We start from the raw sequence: 21,672 nt of genomic DNA on the forward strand, positions 1-21,672 counted from the left end.
TCGGCTCATTGCAACCTCTGCCCCGCAGGTTCAAGCGATTCTCATGCCTCAGCCTCCCAAGTAGCTGGGATTACAGGCACCCACTGCCAGGCCCGGCTAATTTTTGTATTTTTAGTAGAGACGGGGTTTCGCCCTGTTGGCCAGGCTGGTCTCGAACCCCTGACCTCAGGTGATCCGCCTGCCTTGGCCTCCCAAAATGCTGGGATTACAGGCGTGAGCTACCACACCCGGCTTAAACATGCTTTTTAAAAAGGGATTATGCTATTAGTATTGTTTTGTTAATCGGATTGTGGCTAGCTCTTCAAGCCCTAGCCTATCTAGCCACACCGTGGTTTCAGTGGCTACACAGATTCTGAGGCATGGAGAGACCATCATCCATTTATCATCACTGATTGACACTCAGATCGTTTCCTTTTTTCTTTCACTGTAATAAACAACACTAGAAAGAACATTTTTGCGCAAGCCTGTGCACTTTCTTGCCGATTTATTTAGGTGACTTCCTCTTACCACAACAGCCACAGCCACCAAAGTGCTGTCCTAATGCAATGCACAGTGTCGCACCAAGGAAAAAAGTCAGCACATCCTTTCCTGTGTAAGGCTCCCGCGCCAGTGGCTTTCCATTGTACTAAGAATCAAATCCGCCCCCCTCCCATTCAAGGCCACAGCTGCTTCGGCCCCTGCCTGCTCCCCCACCCTCTCTGTGCATCTTCCTCCTACATTTCCACGTCACTGGCCTCTCTGCTCCTTGACTGCACCAAGATCATGCACACCTCAGTGCTTTTGTAGCTGCTGTCTGGTACCCTCTGGGCTCTCATACGTTCCTGGGCTGTTTTAGACTGAAATGGCCCCTCCCTAGGAAGCGTTCTCCACCATCCAGCCTGCACTTGTCTCCTGCTCCCTGATGGATCTGTGTCATTTCCCCTGACTCATCACCTTCTGAAACTGTTTCTTGTACATGTTTTGCTACTTCTCTCCCCACCCCAGACTGTAAACTTCCTGAAGGCAAGAGCCTCACTGGTCTTGTTAACCCCACATCCCTGATGCTGCCCAGCGCTTGGCACATAGCAGGTGCCCAGTAAACACTGGTTGAATGAGCCTTTGCTGAGTTCGGCAATTGGTTCAGAGCTGGTTGAGGGCTTTTATTTCTCACTTATAGTCCCAGTTGCACCACTGCACTCCAGCCTGGGCAACATAAGTGAGACCCTGCAGCCTCAACTGCAGTGAGCTGTGACTGCACCGTTGTACTCCTGGGCTCACTGCAGCCTCAACTGCAGTGAGTTCTGATTGCACCATTGCACTCCTGGACTCAAGCAATCCTCCCACCTCAGCCTCCCTAGTTGCTGGGACCACAGGCGTGCACCACCACATCTGGCTAATTTTTTTATTTTTGTAGAGACAGGGGTCACTGTGTCACCCAGGCTGGTCTCAAACTCCTGGGTTCAAGCAGTCGCCTACGTTAGCCTCCCAAAGTGCTGAGACTACAGGCGTGAGCCACTGTGCCCCGCCTGAGGGATTTTTAATACCCCGTATCAAAGTTGTTTAGTGCTCTTTATGAAAGTTGCTTGATACACTTGATAAAAAGTCCAATACCTTTTATGAAAATTACCCAGAAATACTGCAGCAATTTATACTCCTTCAGGCATGTATGGGAGTTACAAGCTAATCCAAAAAGAGAATCAGAGGGCAAGATTTGGGAAAGAAGGGTGGGAAGGGTATTTTATAATTATCAAGCCACACTCGTTATTCATCAGACACGTACAACTACCAACTTCCCCAGCGTACCTGGAGCTTAATAACTGCTTGAGGCATGAACAACTGGGGACACTGAAGGTGGGGAATTTTTCTTGGTGCCCAAACCTGCGGGAATTTTTACCTGTGGCGGTGGATGGCACCAACAGTTGATGCTGCCAGTTGCACGGTGGCATCCTGGGCAGTGTCAGCACATTCTTTGCTGTGTTAGGAAATACTTGCCCAGCTTGTCGGGGCCTGCTCTTACCTCCAAGGTGAGCAGGTTGTTTAATGGGGTGCATGGTTGTCCAGGCAAGACACCCAGGGCCCTTGGGCTGGCCGTGTCCACATCTGGACAGCAGCCTGAATGGTTCCCTTGTCCCTTGGTTGTTTGGGGCCCTGAGAACATGAGAACCCACTGCACCGTCCATAGAATCTGCAGACCCATAGTAAGTCAGGAGGGACACAGACCCCTGGTAATTTTCCCCAACGTGGCTTGCCCCCCATGCAGAATAACCACAGTAACTTGTGGCCCTGGTTGGTTCTCCCAGGATATTCACTTGGACAGAGAATTCAGGGAAATCTTACATCCCCCAAGGCCTGAGGAGGGCCCTGGAATCTGAACTTTCCAGAAACCAGCAGGGCCGCCAGGGTCACCCCAGCCCCTGGCCACTCTTTCTCCTCCTCTTGGTCCGGAGCCACTTGCGGCCAAGCGTTCTGCCTGGGTCTTGGCTCTTGGCGTTTCTTTGCAGCTCCATCTCTCCGAGTGCTCCCATCTGATACACGTTTCAAAAGTTCAATTCCAGGGTAGCCAAAAGTGTGAAGCTGCCATGGAGAAGGGCTGAAAAACAACCAGGAATTCCAAGCGGCCTGCTCTCGGAGGATTGCAGATCTTACCGAGCGGTCTGAGAGGGCCGGGGTCTCCTGGCTAGTCTGGCAATTTCCAATCTGGGGGCTCTCTTTGTTTGGAGTGGGGATCCTAAAGGAAACCCTGCCCATAAATGATGACTAGGCTGTTAATCTTATGCTCAAACTCCTTCATCATGAGCAAGATGCAAATGAAAATGATATCTGGATGCCACTCCCTACCTTCTATTGGTCAAGAACTAAAAGCAAGACGTCACACAGTGCTGGGAGGCATCGCACAGCCCTGTTGTCATTGTCCGGGGAGTCTGCAGGTGTTATCTTTATGCAGGGCAGGTTGGCAGCTGTCAAGATGCAAATGCACGTCCTTTGGTCCAGCAATTCCACTCCTAGGTGCTCACTCTCAGGCACCCTCACACAAAAGCAAAAAGTCCCATGGACAACAATGACATCGTTTGCAAAGGTAAAAAATTAGAAAACACGGGCTCAAGGGCTCGCGCTTATAATCCGGGCACTTTGGGAGGCTGAGACGGAAGGATTGCTTGAGCCCAGGAGTTCGAGACCAGCATGGGCAGCATGGTGAAATCCCATCTCTAAAAAATACGAAAATTAACCAGGCATGGTGGTATGCACCTGTGGTCCCAGCTACTGGGGAGGCTGAGGTGGGAGTATCACTTGAGCCCAGGAGGTTGAGGCTGCAGTGAATCATCATGGTGTCACTGCACACACACACACACACACACAAAAGATTAGAAAGAACTAAATGTCCACCAATAGGGACCCAGTTAAATATGACACTTTATTACAATGGAATACTATGCAGTGGATAAAAAGAATGAGTTCTTTCTGTATAGTAAAGCAACAAATCCCAAGATATATTGTTAAGCTAAAAAAGCAAAGTGCAGAGTGGTATGTCTATGCTAGTATGTATATAACATTTGTGTGAAAAAATGGGTGAGGGAAAAAATATAATAATTGTTTACATCCGCATAAGATCTAGACATCTGTCCTCTGGGGAGAACTTGGTGCAGAAAGACAGGGTTGAGAGGGAGAGTGTTTTTTGCCTTAAGGATTGTGTGTTCAAAAACTAAAATGTGCGGCTATGATTAGTCTTTTCCATTTTAATTTTGATGTGGAAAGAACACTCCTGGTTGCACTTTTTTTTTTTTTTTGACCCAGAGTCTCCCTGTGTCGCCCAGGCTGGAGTGCAATGATGTGATCTTGGCTCATTGCAACCTCCACCTCCTGGATTCAAATGATTCTCCTGCCTCAGCCTCCCGAGTAGCTGGGATTACAGGCACCTGCCACCACACCCAGCTAATTTTTGTTTTTGTATTTTTGGTAGAGATGGGGTTTCACCATCTTGGCCAGGCTGGTCTTGAACTCCTGACCTCAAGTGATCCACCTGCCTCAACCTCTCAAAATGTTGGGATTACAGGCGTGAGCCACTGCACCTGGCGCTGGTTGCACTTTTTTTTTTTTTTTTTTTTTTTTTGACGCAGAGTCTCACTGTATCGCCCAGGCTGGAGTGCAGTGGTGTGATCTCGGCTTGTTGTAACCTCCACCTCCTGGGTTCAAATGATTCTCCTGCCTCAGCCTCCCAAGTAGCTGGGATTACAGGCACCTGCCACCACACCCAGCTAATTTTTGTTTTTGTATTTTTGGTAGCGATGGGGTTTCACCATGTTCCCGTGCTGGTCTTGAACTCCTGACCTCAAGTGATCTACCGGCCTCGACCTCTCAAAGTGCTGGGATGACAGGCGTGAGCCACCGCGCCCGGCCCTGGTTGCACACTGTGAACAACGCTTTGGGGTCTACAAGGCGCCATGCTGCCTTCTAGAACAAAATTCCAACAAATGCGAATTTGCAAGATCTTATCGGCTTTTATTAGCAATTCATGTATCAGGCAATATCCCAAGTACAGAATAGAAAGGTGCTTCCATGAACTGAGCAGCGAGGGGAGGTTTTAGAGTCAGCAAAGGCTGCATGCAGAGAGTACAAACGATGAACAGGCCGGGCGCAGTGGCTCACGCCTGTAATTCCAGCACTTTGGGAGGCCGAGGAGGGTGGATCGCAAGGTCAGGACATCGAGACTATCCTGGCTAACAAGGTGAAACCCCGTCTCTACTAAAAATACAAAAAAATTAGCCAGGCGTGGTGTTGGACACTTGTAGTCCCAGCTACTCGGGAGGCTGAGGCAGGAGAATGGCATGAACCCAGGAGGTGGAGGTTGCAGTGAGCAGAGATCACGCCACTGCACTACAGCCTGGGCGACAGAGCGAGACTCCATCTCAAAAAAAAAAGAAACAACAAAATTCGGGTGGGTCGTCCCAGTTACTTTTCTTGTAGGATTAAAGCAGGAAGGCCACACTATCCTGCTGGCTCAGAGGGACTGGGGGCCCTTTTGATTGGTTGCTGCTGTGTATCTCCTATTTTTTGGAAAATCGGCCCATTGCTTTTTTTTTTTTTTTTTTTTTTTTTGAGACAGAGTCTCACTCTGTTGCCCAGGCTGGAGTACAGTGGCGTGATCTCGCTCACCGCAACCTCCACCTCCTGGGTTCAAGCGATTCTCCTGCCTCAGCCTCCCGGGTAGCTGGGATTACTGGTGCCCGCCACCACACCTAGCTAATTTTTGTATTTTTAGTAGGGGTTTCACTGTGTTGAGCAGGCTGGTCTCGAACTCCTGACTTCAAGTGATCTGCCCACCTCAGCCTCCCAAAGTGCTGGGATTACAGGAATGATCCACCGTGCCTGGCCTAAAACCAGCCCATTTCTAAGTTCAGTTTGATGAGGTGGCACCTAGCAGGGCGACTCCGATCTGATTTGGTTTGGTCTGTTGGGCCTAGCCCAGTCCAAAACAATGGCCTCCCGTCAATTTAATGCTCCCCTCCTCCCACCTTCCGGGTCTCCTCTCCAGCCTGGCCCCTTCCTGGACCTCCCCCAACAACCCAGGTACCCCCGAACATCGGCACTGTCACAGAACATTCCGGAAAGTATCCTTAGAAGCCTGTAATCCCAGCACTTTGGGAGGCCGAGGCAGGCGGATCATGAGGTCAGGCGTTTGAGACCAGCCTGGCCAAGAGACCAGCGTGGCCAATATGGTGAAACCCCATCTCTACGAAAAATACAAAAATTAGCTGGGTGTGGTGGCGCATGCCTGTAATTCCAGCTACTTGGGAGGCTGAGGCAGGAGAATCGCTTGAACCTGGGAGGCGGAGGTTGCAATGAGCCAAGATCACACCATTGCACTCCAGCCTGGGCAACAGGGCGAGACTCTGTCTTAAAATTAAAAAAAAAAAAAAAAAAAGCCCAAAGAGACTTAGTGACTTCGTCACACAGTTACTAAATGTTAGTGTAGGGATAGAGACTCGCGTCTGGAAGACATGCTCCAGAGGTGAGATTTGCAGAATGCCAAAGCAGGATGCCTGGGAAATCTTATTCCCAAAAGCAGTGTTCAAAAACAGCTGTTTCAGGACTCCAGAAATACACCACAGAGGCATACAACGAACAGGGAGGTGTCTGTTCAAAAAAGTGTGGACCTCGGATAAGAACAGAGGGATCTGTGGTGTCTGAGCCTGGGACCGCTCCTGTTCACCCCACCAGCTCCTATGGCTGGAAGTTCTACTGGGGTGGGGCTGTGCCAACCAGCGGCTTTCTTGATTTGAAGCAGAGCGAGGAAAACCACACACCTCTGGCCATTGTCAGGAACAGTATTAAACCTGGTGGCCAAGACACAGGAAGGCCAGTTGGTCCAAAGGTGCAGTTATCATCTGGGGCAGAAAATCAGGGAGGATCTAGAGAATGAGACAGCCGTGGTGGCCCTTGGTAGGCTCCCAGGCGTCCCTGGTGTTCTAGAAGGCTGTGCCCACAGCAAGAAGAGCAAAGCGGGAGGGGGCACTTAGGCTTCCCAATTCTGAAACATCCTATACAGTGACAATAATCAAGATGGTGGTGCTGACATCAGGACAGACACAGAGATTAAGAGAACGTGATTGGGCCCGGTACGGTGGCTCACGCCTGAAATCCCAGCACTTTGGGAGGCCAAGGAGGGAGGATCACGAAGTCAGGAGTTCCAGACCAGCCTGGCCAACATGGCAAAACCCCGTCTCTCCTAAAAATACAAAAATTAGCCCTGCATCGTGCTGTGCACCTGTAATCCCAGCTACTTGGGAGGCTGAGGCCAGAGAATCACTTGAACTGGGGAGGCAGAGGTTGCAGTGAGCCAAGATTGCACCACTGTACTCCAGCCTGGGCGACAGAGCGAGAATCGATCTCAAAAAAAAAAAAAAAAAAAATTGAAAAAAAATGATTGGAAGTCCATGAAATAAACCATCACACTTCCAGCCAATTGATTTTGACATCGCTGCCAGGACCATTCAGTGGGCAGAGAATAGTTTCTCAACAAATGATGCAAGGGCAATTAGATATTTACAAGTAAAACTGTGATGTTGGACCTTTGCCTCACACCATATATAAAAATTAACTCAAAATGGATCCAAGGCTGAAATATAAGAGCTAAAAATTACAGAACTCTAAGAAAACAAGTATAAATCCTTCATGACCTTGAATAGTTTGCTAGATATGATGCCAAAAGCACAATCTATAAATGAAAACAAATTGATAAATTGTATTCTATCAAAGTTTAAAACTTTTATGCCTTAAAAGACACCATTAGGCCAGGCACGGTGGCTCACACCCATAATCCCAGCACTTTGGGAGGCTGAGGCAGGAGGATCACTTGGGCCCAGGAGTTTGAGACCAGCCTGGGCAGCATAGTGAGACTCCATCTATACAAAAAATAAAATATATCAATCAGACTTGGTGACATGCTGCTCAGGAGGCTGAGGAGGGAGGATCGCTTGCACCCAGGAGGTCAAGGCTGAAGTAAGCCACGATCATGCCACTGCACTCTGGCCTGGGTGACAGACCTTGTGTCTAAAACAATTTTTAAAAATTGTCTAACACTGGATTGTGGAGATGATTGCACAACCATATAAAATCTCTAAAAACCATTGAATTGTACACTTAGAAAGGTTGAGTTTATACAGTATGTTAAACTTAATAAAGTTGGTTTGGTTTTTTTTTTTGTTTTTTGAAACAGAGTCTCAATCTCTTGCCCAGGCTGGAGTGCAGTGGCAGAATCTTGGCTCACTGCACACTCCACCTCCCACGTTCAAGTGATTCTCCTGCCTCAACATCCAACTAGCTGGGATTACAGGTGCACACCATCATGCCTGGCTAATTGTTTGTAGAGGCAGGGTTTCACCATGTTGGCCAGACTAGTCTCGAATTCCAGACCTCAAGTGATCCACCTGCCTTGGCCTCCCAAAGTGCTGGGATTCCAGGTGTGAGCCACCGTGCCTGACCAATAAAGCTCTTTTTTTTTTTTTTTTTGGAGACAAAGTCTTACTCTTGTCCCCCAGGCTGGAGTGCAATGCCTTGATCTTGGCTGACTGCAACCTCCGCCTCCCAGGTTCAAGTGATTCTTCTGCCTCAGCCTCCCGAGTAGCTGGGATTACAGGCGCCTGCCACCACATCCGGCTAATTTTCGTATTTTTCATAGAGATGGGGTTTCACCATGTTGGCCAGGCTGGTCTCGAACTCCTGACCTCAGGTGATCCACCCGCCTCACTCCCAAAGTGCTGGAGTTACAGGCGTGAGCCACCGCGCCTGGCCTAAAGCTCTTTTTTAAAAACCATCTTTGATTAGCTGAAGGATTTAACTCCTCTTGTGAGAGGGCAGTTTTTACCAGCCGTGGGGCCCTGGGTAAATCTCTTTATTTCCTGGTGTCTCCGTTTCCTCCCCTGTGAACGAGGGATAACAGCTCCCTCAGGAGGAAGGTGGAAGGCGGTGAAGCACCTGGCATATGCAGTAGTGCTGAGATAGCACCTGTTCATCTCTCCCAAGACACCGCTGTTCGGGTTGACAGGTGGTAGTGAAACCAAGCAGAATTCTCGGAGGGTGAGTCCAATCCAGACAGACTGGGGCCAGCAAATCCCTGAGTTAAAAGGAAATAACTTAACAGCCTTGACCTAGAATCAGATGGATGCTCATGTGCAGAGCAAATGGGATTTGCCAGCTGTTCTCAACTCAAGGCAGGCTCTGTGTCTGCCGGCTGCGAGGAAGTGTCCCTTGGCCATGGCTCTTCCACTACGGGAGCAAGCAGGAGGCACCCAGGTCTCCCTGCCCACCCAGAGTCCCTGCAGGAGGCCCTCCGGATCTCTCAGTAACGGGCCCTCTTTCTTCTTTTTTCAGCCTGGGGACTCCTCGGGATGGAAAGGCCTTCCGGATCTTTGCTGTCAGGCAGTGAATTTCCAGCACCAGGGGAGAAGGGGCGTCTTCAAGAGGGCTTCGGGGTTTTGCTTTTATTTTTATTTTGTCATTGCGGGGTATATGGAGAGTCAGGAAACTTCCTTTGACTGATGTTCAGTGTCCATCACTTTGTGGCCTGTGGGTGAGATGACATCTCATCCCCTCACTGAAGCAACAGCATCCCAAGGTGCTCAGCCGGACCCCCTGGTGCCTAATCCTGCTGGGGCCCGGGGGTCTCCATCTGGACGTCCTCTCTACTTTAGAGATCTGAGCTGTCTCTTAAAGGGGACAGTTGCCCAAAATGTTCCTTGCTATGTGTTCTTCTGTTGGTGGAGGAAGTTGATTTCAACCTCCCTGCCAAAAGAACAAACCATTTGGAGCTCGCAATTGTGAAGCATTCACGGCGTCGGAAGAGGCCTTTCGAGCAAGCGCCAATGAGTTTCAGGAATGAAGTAGAAGGTAGTTATTTAAAAATAAAAAACACAGTCCGTCCCTACTAATAGAGGAAAATGGTTTTAATGTTTGCTGGTCAGACAGACAAATGGGCTAGAATAAGAGGGCTGCGGGTATGAGAGACCCCGGCTCCGCCCTGGCACGTGTCCTTGCTGGTGGCCCGCCACAGGCCCCCTTCAATGGCCACATTCAGGATGGCTCTATACACAGCAGTGCTGGTTTATGTAGAGTTCGGCAGTCACTTCAGAGATGTATCTTGTCTTTGTCAGGCCCTTCGTCTTTATGGCCCACCTGTTTTCTGCCGTGACCTTTGGTCCCATTGAGGACTAAGGATCGGGACCCTTTCTTTACCCCCTACCCGTTGTGGCTCCCACCCTGCCTCGGACTGGTTTACGTGTCCTGGTTCACACCCAGGACTTTTCTTTGCAAGCGAACCTGTTTGAAGCCCACGTCTTAACTCCTGGTCTCGTAAGGTTTCACTGAGATGAGATGTCTGAGAACAACCAAAGAAGGACTGCTCTTTGCTGCTTTTAAAAAATGACAATTAAATGTGCAGATTCCCCACACACCCGATGACCTATTTTTTCAGCCGTGGGAGGAATGGAGTCTTTGGTACATTCCTCACCGAGGTTAGCAGCTCAGTTTGTGGTTATGAAACCGTCTGTGGCCTCATGACAGTGAGAGATGAGAATACACTAGAAGGATCTCTTTTCCTGTTTTCATGAAACGACTCTTGCCAAACGTTCCCGAGGCGCCAAGGAGTGTAGTACACCCTGGCTGCCATCACTCTATAAAAGTGCTTCATGAGCCCAGACCAAAAGCCCACAGTGAAATGAAATACACTTTTGTAAATAGCATTTTTTTGCAGAAGGTGAAAATTCCACTCTCTACCACCGGGCCAGCCAATAGATCACTTTGGTGAATGCTAGTTTCAAATTTGATTCAAAATATTTCTTAGGTGAAAGAACTAGCAGAAAGTCAAAAACTAAGATACTGTAGACTGGACAAGAAATTCTACCTGGGCACCTAGGTGATGCCTTCTTTCTTTGATTGCCTTTCTAATAAATGCAGAATCTGAAGGTAAATAGGTTTAAAACAAAACAAAAACCCACCCCTTTAAGGAGTTGGTAAAAAGCAGTTCAACTCTTAGCTTGACTGAGTTAAAATTCACAGGACTACGTGCTTTGTGCATTGTAGTCTAGTCGTAATTCATAGGTACTGACTCTTCAGCCCCAAATGTCAGAGAGGAAGAATTCGGTCAGCCTGTCAGGTCGTGAGTCCAGTTACCACCAAAGATCTGGGAAACTTCTGGGTGCTGGGTGCTCTGCTGCTGGACTTCTGTGGCTGTGTCTGTGTCTGCAAGATAAATTAGATCGCCTTGTGGGGTTTGCAGAATTAGTGAAGGGTCCAGGACGATCCCAGTGGGCTCGCTTCCAAAGCATCCCACTCACGGGAGACTTGAAACTTCCGACCCCATCATTTAAAAATAAAGTCCCCGGGTTCCTTAATGCCTCCTTCACTGGGCCTTCCTAGCAGGATAGAAAGTCCTTGCCCAGAGCAGGACCTGGCTGTCTTTTTTTTTTTTTTTTTTTTTTTTCTGAGACCAAGTTTTACTCTGTTGCCCAAGGTAGAGTACAGTGGCATGATCTCTGCTCATTGCAACTGCCGCCTCCCGGGTTCAAGCAATTCTCATACATCAGCCTCCCAAGTAGCTGGGACTACAGGCGTGAGCTACTATGCCCGGCTAATTTTTGTATTTTTAGTAGAGATGGGGTTTCATTATGTTGGCCAGGCTGGTCTTGAACTCCTTACCTCAGGTGATCCACCCACCTTGGCCTCCCAAAGTGCTGGGATTACAGGCATGAGCCACTGCGCCCGGCCATGGACCTGGCTGTCTTTATCATCCCCACAACATTTTGAAACTGGAATATTTGTCTTCAGAAAATGGAAACAAGACTATAAATGATAAGCCCTGTCCCTAGCACCACCTCTCCTGTGTGTGGAATAGAGGCCCCTCGTGCTACCAACACTTACCCTGTGTTTAAAAAGATCTTGTACCAAGCCAACGGCGTTCCTGGCTCTCCTGCCCTCAGGATGAACATTTTCGGCTTCCTTAGGAGTTTTGCCCTACCGTATTCCAAAGCGTGTGCTGGTTTCTCATATTGTCTGTAGGCTCACTCAGCCCGCAGTTTATGTGTGTGCTTTTTTCTATGAAAAATGATGTATTTTGCTACTTCCTGTGTACAAAGTTTTATTGTAAATGTTTTTTGTGCTTTGCATGAACAGGGGCCACGTTGTTGCAATTGTTTCAGTAAAACTGGTTTGATTTCTAAAATGTTCCTGTAACATATCTTTTATGAACAAATCTGAACAATTTGTGAAATAAAACGTTGAAAACCATCTTTCAGGCTCTGGACTGTTTTGTGTTGGCTGCTTCTGCTAGGATGTCTCATATACGCAGAGATGCTGACAGCCAGGGCCTGGTGGAGACCTCCACTCCATCTGCGGGAAGGAAGGAGGAGCTTGCCAAAATGCGCTTTCGGGCTCAGCAAGGCTGGGATGGGGCCAGGGACTGTGAATTTCTCGCAAGATCCTGGTGATGCGAATGCTGCCAGTCCCCAGATCACACTCTGAGTGGTGGTGGGCTCAAGGCCATTGTGTCTAAGCTCCGGCTGCCCTGACAAAGTACCATAGACTGGGTGACTTAACCCACAGAGATATCTTCCTCACAGTTCTGGAGGCTGGAAGTCCAAGATCAGGGTGCCAGCAGCGTTGGTTTCCTCTGCGGCCTCTCTTTGGTTTGCAGGTGGCTGCCTCCTGGCCGTGTCCTCACATGGCCTTTCCTCTGGGCATGTACACTCCTGGTGTCTCTCTCTCTCTCTTACAAGGACACCAGTCATATTGGGTCTGGGCCCCACCCTTAGGACCCATTTAACCTGAATTACCTCCTTAAAGGCCCTACCTTGAAATACACAGGCTGGCTCATGCCTGTAATCCCAGCACTTTGGGAGGCTGAGGCAGGAGGATCACTTGAGTCCAAGAGTTCAAGAGCAGTCTGGGCAACATGGGGAAACCTTATCTCTACAAAAAAAATACAAAAATTTGCCGTGCATGGTGGCGCACGCATGTAGTCCCAGCTATTTGGGAGGCTGAGGCAGGAGAATTGCTTGACCCTGGGAGGCAGAGGTTGCAGAGAGCCAAGATGACACCACTGCACTCCAGCCTGAGTGACAGAGCGAGACACACACACACACACACACACACGAAAGAAGTACATTGGGGGTTGGGGATCGTTTTGTGTGGTTACATAAGGAAATGATCAAAGTACGATTTCACAAATCACACAGTTCATTGCTACATAAAGATGTTTTTTCCTTAGGTTCCCAGTGCTTAAACAGGGAGAGAATGAGACCAAACCTCACAGAGAATACACTTGACAGACGAAGCCCATTAACCCTGCAGTGGGTGAGTTCCAGAATGATCAAGGCCTACTTGCTCAATTAGGATGGAAGCAGGCCTCAGTTTGAGGTGCACCTTCTACCAGCCGTTCTTGGAAGCGCTGTAAGGTCCCTGGTCCCTAGAAGGCAGTACCAGCGTTGGCCAGAGGCTTCTGAGTGTAGCTCCAAGGCTGGCGGGGTGACCTGCCACAGCTGGAGCTCCCAGCTTTGGGAGAAGAGGCCGAGGGTGCAGCCGGCCACAGCCGGAGCTCCCAAAGGGTCCGTCCCACTGGCAGGTTTGCATGTGTGTGGAAGTCCAGTCGTGAGGGTCAGGAGCTCGCAGACAGGGTCCGATAAGGGGTGAGACCACATTCTCCAGGGAAGAAGGGGCACACCAAGTTCTTAGCGCAGCAAAACGCGTCACCCACGTAGCAACCTGTGGAGGTGTCTGGAATCATTTCAAAGCCCTGTGGGCCGGGCACAGTGGCTCGTGTCTGTAATCTCAGCACTTTGGGAGGCCGAGGTGGGTGAATTGCTTGAGGTCAGGCGTTCGAGACCAGCCTGGCCAATATGGTGAAACCCCATCTCTACTACAAATACAAAAATTAGTCAGGCGTGGTGGTGCACGCCTGTAATCCCAGCTACTTGGGAAGCTGAGGCAGGAGAATGGCTTGAACCCAGGAGGCGGAGGTTGTGGTGAGCCGAGATCGCGCCACTGCACTCCAGCCTGGGCAATACAGTGAGACTTTATCTCAAAAACAAAACAAACAAAACCCTATGTGTTCAGGGTGGGAAATTTAGTTGGTAACGTCACCTTCTTCCCAGGTATCAGCCCAAAGCAGCCCCTTTTCACCAAGCGCAGTCACATCTCCCCAAGTGCCTCAATGCACCAAAGCCCCAGAGCAATTTGGGGGCACGGGGCCGGCCTTTCCTCTCCCCGGTGAAGGCGCCTGCCTTCCTCTCAGGCTCATCTCTAGTGCGGTCCTTTTCCATGCGTGATGGGGATAGCTTTCCTCTTTAATAAATACCAGGCTTTTAAAATGTCCATTTTAAAATGTTGAGTAAGTTAAGATTGTGCAGGTCAATTGCAAAAATCACCAAGATTGGATAATAAGGGCTGACGTTTGCGAAACACTTCCGGCTCTGCCCGCAGCATCCTCAGCGTATGGCATTTGTCCTGCGACATACAGATGGTTACTGCTCCTACTATCATTATTTTGACCAATGCATTTGGCATTCCCTGCACTGTTTTCTCCTCTAAAAGTGTCTCCCAGGCCTTCACTGCTTCAGCCACTGCTCTCCTGGCTTCTACCCCAGGGAAGGGAGGCCACAGCCAAATAGCAGGAACAAAGGGGTCAATGTCAGCTTTCGAGTTCTAAACTGACTTCTTGTTTGTTTGTTTTGAGACAGTCTCACCCTGTCACTCAGGCTGGAGTGCAATGGTGCAATCTAGGCTCGCTGCAACCTCTGCCTCCCAGGCTCAAGCAATCCTCCCACCTCAGCCTCCTGAGTAGCTGGGACCACAGGTGCACACCACCACGCCCAGCTCATTTTTGTATTTTTTGTAGAGACGGGGGTTCACCATGTTGCCCAGGCTAGTCTTGAACTTCTGGGCTCAAGCGATCCTCCCGTCTCAGCTCCTCAAAGTGCTGGGATTACAGGCACAAGCCACTACACCTCGCGTGTTTGTTTTTTAACTTTTTTATTTTGACACAATTTCAGACTGGCAGAAAAGTTGCAAGAACAGTACAAAGAATTCCCATATACATTTCATTCAGATTCCCAGACGCTAGCATTGGATTGCACTGGTCATTTTCTTCCTCCATCTCATTTCTAAATTATTTAAGAGAGAATTGCAGGCATCACACTCCTTTTATCTCAATACTTTGAGTGTATATTTCCTAAGAATGAGGACATTCTCTTACATAGCCATGATATAATTCTCTAAATCAGGAAATTAACATTAGTGCAATATATCATCTAATCTATAGACTTTGTCCAGATTTTACGAGTTGCCTCAGTAACGTCCTTTATGGCAAAAGAGAATCTCAGGTCATGAGGTATATTCAGTTTTCTTTTCTTTTCTTTTTTTGAGACAGGGTCCTAATCTGCTGTCGTCCAGGCTGGAGTGCAGTGGCACAATCAGGGCTCACTGCAGCCTCAATCTCCTGAGCTCAAGCAATCCTCCCACCTCAGCCTCTGGAGTAGCTGGGACCACAGGTGTGTGCCAACACGCCCGGCTAATTTTTGGTTTTGGTTTTGGTTTTATTTTTTTGTAGAGATGGGGTTTCGCCATGTTGCCCAGGCTGATCTCAACTCCTGAGCTCCACTGATCCTTCTACCTCGGCCCCCAGAGCCCTGGGATTACAGGTGTGAGCCACCACACCAGGAAGCTTTCATGTCTTTTTAGTATCCTTGCATCTGGAATTGCTCCTTAGTTTATCTTTGCCTGTGTGTGTGTGTGTGTGTGTGTGTGTGTGTGTGTGTGTGAGCGCGCGCGCACGCAGTGGCATGATCTCAGCTCACTGCAACCTCTGCCTCCTGGGTTCAAGCGATTCTCCCACCTCAGCCTCCTGAGTAGCTGGGATTAGAGGTGTGTGCTACCAAGCCCGGCTAATTTTTGTATTTTTAGTAGAGCCGGATTTTCACCATATCGGTTAGGCTGGTCTTGAACTCCCGACCTCAGGTGATCGGCCCACCTCAGCCTCCTAAAGTGCTGGGATTACAAGCGTGAGCCACTGGCCCCAGCTTATCTTTGCCTTTTATGATGTTGACTTTTTTAGTTAAAGATCGCTGGCCAATATTTCGAAGAATGTCCCTGAACCTGAGTTTGTCTGGTGTTTCTTCACCATGAGGCTCAGGGTATACACTTTTGGCAGATACCCCAGGGGAGACACTGTGTCCTTCTCCATGGCTCGTATCAGAAGCCGCATCTGTTTGTCCTGTTCCTGCAGCTGCTGACTCTGATGGCTTGGCTGAGGCATCTGGCAGATCTCTCCACTGTGAAGTTCCTATTTATTTAGAGACAGGATCTGGCTCTGTTGCCTGGGCTGGAGTGCTGTGACATGAACATGGCTCAATGCAGCCTCCTCCTCCCCTGGCTCAGGTGATCCTCCCACCTCAGCCTCCTAAGTAGCTGGGACCACAGCTGTGTGCCATCATGCCCGGCTAATTTTTTGTATTTTTGGTAGAGACAGGGTTTTGCCATGTTGTCCAGTCTGGTCTTAAACTCCTGGGCTCAAGCATTCCACCTGCCTCAGCCTCCCAGAGTGCTGGGATTACAGGCGTGGGCCACTGTGCCTGGCCTCTGTTTTTTTTTTAAACTAAGTAATTATCTTCTGGAGAGATATATTGAGACTATGTAAATAGCCTATTCCCCATAAAAACTTCACCCAGTAGTTTTTGCCTCTATTGATGATTCTTTCTTGAGACAAGTATTTTATGATGGTTGCCAAAGGTGAACTTTCTAACTTCACTATGCTTTCCGCATTTATTAGTTGGCGTTGTACTGTAAGGAAGAGATTTCCCTTTTCCTCCATTTATTTATTTATTTGCCTACACACATGCATATGTGTGTGTATACTGATATATGTGTATGTTATATAATTGATATATATGTGTGTCATACAGATATACGATCTCTATCTAGATACATATTATGTATATATGATATCACATAGATGTAGATATGATATGATTATATCATTGATCTATAATATAGACACACATATACATTGGCATGGACTCAGGAATTCTTATTTTACGCAGTGGATTAAAATGCGTTCCTATCAGTTTTATTTGGATGCTCAAACTGTCCCAGATTTGGAGAGGGGAGCTCCGTCCAGCTGGCTCTGTGTCCTTCCAGCGCGGCCCGTCAATTCGAGGACTTCCTGACTTTCTGGCACAACAAGATGTTCCTGGCTCATCTTGTACTTCCCCTGCCCAGCCCTGGAATCAGCCATTTCTCCAAGGAGCCCTGGTTCCTTCTGGTGGAGAATGGTGTCTAAATAGGTGGAAAAAAAAAAACACCCACTCTGGCAGAGAAAACAGGTTGAGGGAAGAGATGCTTGTATCTCGAAAACAACAGATTTGGGGAGAGTTTGGCTCCTCACCCCATCCAGACCTGATGATGGAGAGCAAAAGCCTAAACCCAGATGCTGGCAATGGTCTGAGGGGCTCCCCAGTCCTACGAGACAGGGCCCCCTCCCCCTGTAGAAATTTGGAGTATCTGACACTCACTTTCCCAGACTCCCTTGCAACTTGGGCACCACGTGCAAGGAGTGGGGTCCAGAAAGGTCTCAGGGGAGCAGTGGGGGCTTCAGGGGCAGCATGTGGGAATGCCAAATTTAGGCAAAATAAAATAATAACAATAAAATACGGTATGGGACACGCTTAGCCCCGAAACGTACTTATTGCTTATCTGCAGTTCCCGTTGAACTGGCCTGCTGTTGGCCAGGTGCAGTGGCTCATGCTGTAATCCCGGCACTTTGGGAGGCCGAGGTGGGCGGATCGTGAAGTCAGGAGATTGAGACCATCCTGGCTAACACAGTGAAACCCCGTCTCTACTAAAAATGCAAAAAAATTATCCGGGTGTGGTGGCGGGCACCTGTAGTTCCAGCTACTCCAGAGGCTGAGGCAGGACAATGGCATGAACCCGGGAGGCGGAGCTTGCAGTGAGCCAAGATCACGCCACTGCACTCCAGCCTGGGCGACAGAGCAAGACTCTGTCTCAAAAAAATATATAAAATATAATAAAATAAAAAATAAAAATGAACTGGCCTGCTGTTCATATGGCACCCCCAGTGTGGGTCTAACAGGAGAGCCCAGGCTCCCACCCCAGGGGGCTGCATGGAGCCACGGCCCTGCCACCAAGCAGGCGGGTCCCCTCAGACAGTTCCGTGGCAGGAACTGGGAGCCACTCCTGGCTGCAGAGCTTCCCTGCTTGGTCCTCCAGCCCTCCCTGAGATTCTGTGGAATCTTCAAGGTCCTTTTAACAAATCCCTTTTCTGCTTAAATGAACTTGGGGTTCTGGAAAGAGTCACCTTCTCCCATCTCTCACAGAGCCAGATCCAGCTGGGAAAAAAGGGAGAAAGTGCCAGATCAGTCCTGGAAAACCCAAGCGTAGAAGGGCCTATTCCACATTTCCACTCAGAATTTGCAGTATTCCCCACCCTGCAAGCTGAAGCACTCTCAGGAGAGGGGCCTGGAAGAGAGTCCAGGGCAGAGCAAGCCTGGAGCCGCCCAGTGAGGCAGCAATGCCCTGGACTGATGTGGGAGGGCAGGCAGAGGCTCCCATGCCCCCAAAAGAGACAGCCAGGAGATCCTGAAGGGGATCTCCCCACAGGGAAAGGGCATGGATGGGAGACCTGGCCCTCTCAGCAGATGCCACCAGAGAACATGGCAATGACACCTTGTAGCTGGTGCTATCCTGAACAAATGGCACCCATAATCTGATAGCTCCCTGCAGACCAGGGATGCTATATGCACCCTGATCCAATTATGCCTTGGGAGGCTGAGGCAGGTGAGTCGCTTGAACCTGGGAGGCGGAGGTTGCAATGAGCCGAGATCACACCACTGCACTCCAGCCTGGGTGACAGAGTGAGACTCCATCTCAGAAAAAAAAAAAAAAGAGGAGAGGATAGGAGAAAGGGTTAATGAACCAGTCCAGGGAGAGTGATGTGGACAAGAAGGATATCCCGGCCTGTCCGGGTCTGGGTGGTCCGTCAGCGCCTTCCAAGGAAGAGTCTTTGATGTGGGCAGAGCCTTCGGTGGCAGATGCCAGGCACTTACCACAGTGACAGCAAGACAGTGTCTGTTAAGACGGCAGATTTGAGCTGAGGGGGAGTCCTGCTCTCTTTATGGCCACAGAGTCTTCTGGTGAGGACTGAGAGAGGAAGAGAGTGTGCCCGGGAGTTCTTATCCAGATAGGTGCAGTCTTTGTGGATTAGGCAAAATATCTGGTCCCTGTTATCATGATGCCTTTTAAAATGTAGGATGGAGTCTTTTTCCAGGATGGAGTTACTTATGTCCAGGATGCTGTATACAGTGCCTAGATCCAGTGCCACTTTGGTGAATGAATGAGCGAATGAATGAACACACAGCTGGTGGCACCAACCCTGGAGGAGCGAGTGTGGACACTGGTTTCGTTTTCTGATTTCAGCAGCTCCAGGCTGCAGGTCAGGGTGTGTGTGGCTGTAAACTGCTGCTCCATGGAGGATGAGAGGCTGCAAAGTGTGATTTCCTGGGTAGGAAAGACAGGTGCCTCTGCTTCCACCTGCTCAGCCCTGGGGAGAAGAGAGTTTGTTTCTATGACTCCCCTTTTCTGACTTTTTGCCTGGGCCTTTGGATGTTTTCCTGTTAAATGAAGGGCTAAAAGGAGGCAGAAAGTAAATGCGGCTGATTTCTCCCTAGGGAGTTGACAAAGAGCATGGGGAACCAGGAGCCTCGTTGAGAGTTTCAACCTCCTGCCTCCTCACCGATCCCCTTGCCTGGCAGGCTGGGCTCAGGAAACTGATGGAGAAAAGGGGCTCTGTGTCTCCTCCATGTGTGCGTGTGTGTGTGTGCGTGTGTGTGTGTGTGTGTGCATTTGTAAAGAGGGAGTCCAAGGGAAAGGAAGGGGCTAAAACATGAATACATTTCTAGTGACTGAGCCACTGTGTGCCTGGACCTAGAAGGAGTGTGATGCAAGTTGCACCTTTAAGATGGTTGTGATTGAAACCAGACAGCTACTGTATTTCCAAAGTGCTCCATCTTACCTGTGCCAGGCACTGTCTTCAGCTCTATAAATATTAATTTCTTTCTTTTTTTTTTTTTGAGATGGAGTTTTACTCTTGTCGTTCAGTCTGAAGTGCGATGGCAGTGATCTCAACTCACTGCAATCTCCGCCTCCCGGGTTCAAGCGATTCTCCTGCCTCAGCCTCCCAAGTTGAATTACAGGAGCCCAGCGACACGCCAGCTAATTTTTTGTATTTTTAATAGAGACTGGGTGACAGAGCAAGATCCTGTCTCAAGAAAATGATAATCAATTCAATTCAATTCAATGCAGTCCCCAGATCACTGGCTCTGTGCTCAGCAAACTTTATCACAACGGGACTGATGTGGATCAGAGTGACGACCACGTCACGGATGAGACACTTCACTCCCCGCCTGCCTCCCAGATGCTAAGGAGGGAGAATCCAAGTCTCAGCCTTCGACAGTTCCTTCCCTTCCAGACTGCGTGGGTTGGTTTTTCCTCTAGTTGCTTTGCCAATTCAAGAGCAACAAACCCCACCACCTGCCATGTACTAAGAGGAAAATTATTTTTTTGAAACAAAAGGACACCGAATACAGCAGGGACACCCCGAGGTGTCGGCAGAGATGGGTCCCAGCTTGGAGTGGCCGCAGGCGCTCCTGTTTGACACCCCAGTTACCCCTTCGTGTGGAATTTCTGCACTGCCTCCAGGGACTTGGGGACCTAGCCCCAAAGCGTAGTCAAGGAAAGGGAGTTTAGACACTGCCAGTGTCTCCAGGCTGGCTGTGTGGCCTCAGCTTATCTCGCCAGCTGTCTTTCAAAACTGCCCCGGGTGGCTCGCTCACCAGTCAGTGGTGACAATAGACAATTCGACAATCATAAGAGTGGGAGGGTGTGGGCGTCACTGCAGGCTGGGAGTCACGCAGCAGAAGAACACCGGGGGCCGGGGCTGCCTTTGGCAACCGCAGTTCCCCTCCCAGCTCAGGGAGCAAGGCCTGAAGGGATTTTCGGGGACTGCTGTCTCTAGTCCTACTTTCTGCTCAGCTGTTTCCCCAGTATCTCTCTTTAGACTAAGACTCCGATAACAAAATGCGGGTGATGGTACCGTCCTCAGCACTTAGGATGGCAGATGCCAGAATTGTGTGGGTGTTCATAATGCATCATGGGAGTCACAATGCCGCCCTAACATCATGTTTTCGGATGTGCAATGAGAGCTTTCTCATTCATTCTATCAACAAATGAGGTTCTCAAGTGAATGCTCAGGATTGAGTACCGGAGACAGAGTGGTTCCCAGAGTCAGGGAAGGGGTAAACAAGAGTCTCACAAATAGTAGTGGTAGTCAGTGGCATGTGGCTTTGAAGCAGGGGATTTTGTGTGTAAAGACAGGGAGGCTTCCTGGAGGAGGAATCTGGTCTTTATCTTAGGAGCAACGGCCACAGTCATGGAAGTGTTCATCAAGGGTGCTGGGATGAGATTTGCATCTCCAAGGCTCCTTCTGATGGCAGCATGGAAAATGGGTAGACACGTCCAGTGTGGAGGCAAGGAGACCAGGTGGAGGCTGTTTCCCAGCCCGGGTGAGAGATTGCAGCAGCTCAGACTGGGGTGGTGGCCACTGGGATGGAGAGAAGCTGGTAGAGAGATACTGAGGCAAAGACACTGGCTTGGGAGTACACAGGCTTTGGGGAGAGGGAGAAGGCAGGGTCAGATGCCTCCCGGTTACCTGGCTTCATGAAGCTGGACTGGTGGTGTCGTCAATCAATCCAGGTACCTTCGGGTTGAGGAAGGAGGTAGAAAGAAAAATCGTGGCCATAGTAAATTTTTTTAAAAAATACAAAGCACAATCTACAATATGACAGCACCTTGGTTTTAAAATACACGGAAAAAAGACTGACAGGAAATTTACGACAGATTAACAGAGGTTCTCTCTCAACAGGGGATTGTTTTCTTTCTACTTTTCTCCATTTCCCAAATTTTCATTCATGATCATGTACAATATTACAATTAGGGAAAATCGCACTCGAAAAAAGCGTCGTATATTTGGCCAGCTCTAGAGAAATCCATGCCTCTTATGGACGTAGCTTTTCCATTTTTTCAGAGCAGGGAGCAGACAATCCCAGTGCTGGGACTCAATGGCTCTTGGTTTAACCT

General features: G+C 49.2%; 1 protein-coding gene across 1 annotated transcript in view; it reads left to right on the forward strand.

Moving 5' to 3' along the window:
- CRISPLD2 (cysteine rich secretory protein LCCL domain containing 2) overlaps positions 1-11,757 on the forward strand; it is an 89,593-nt gene extending 77,836 nt beyond the window's left edge. Inside the window, exon 15 of the mRNA XM_016930296.4 lies at positions 8,848-11,757. Within this exon, the coding sequence (XP_016785785.3) occupies positions 8,848-8,902 (55 nt within the window). The 3' untranslated portion in view covers positions 8,903-11,757. The remainder of the gene's footprint in view (positions 1-8,847) is intronic.
- The last annotated feature ends 9,915 nt before the right edge of the window (positions 11,758-21,672 follow it).

The sequence above is a fragment of the Pan troglodytes genome, chromosome 18 (genome assembly GCF_028858775.2).
Source record: "Pan troglodytes isolate AG18354 chromosome 18, NHGRI_mPanTro3-v2.0_pri, whole genome shotgun sequence".
Taxonomy (NCBI): Eukaryota; Metazoa; Chordata; class Mammalia; order Primates; family Hominidae; genus Pan; species Pan troglodytes.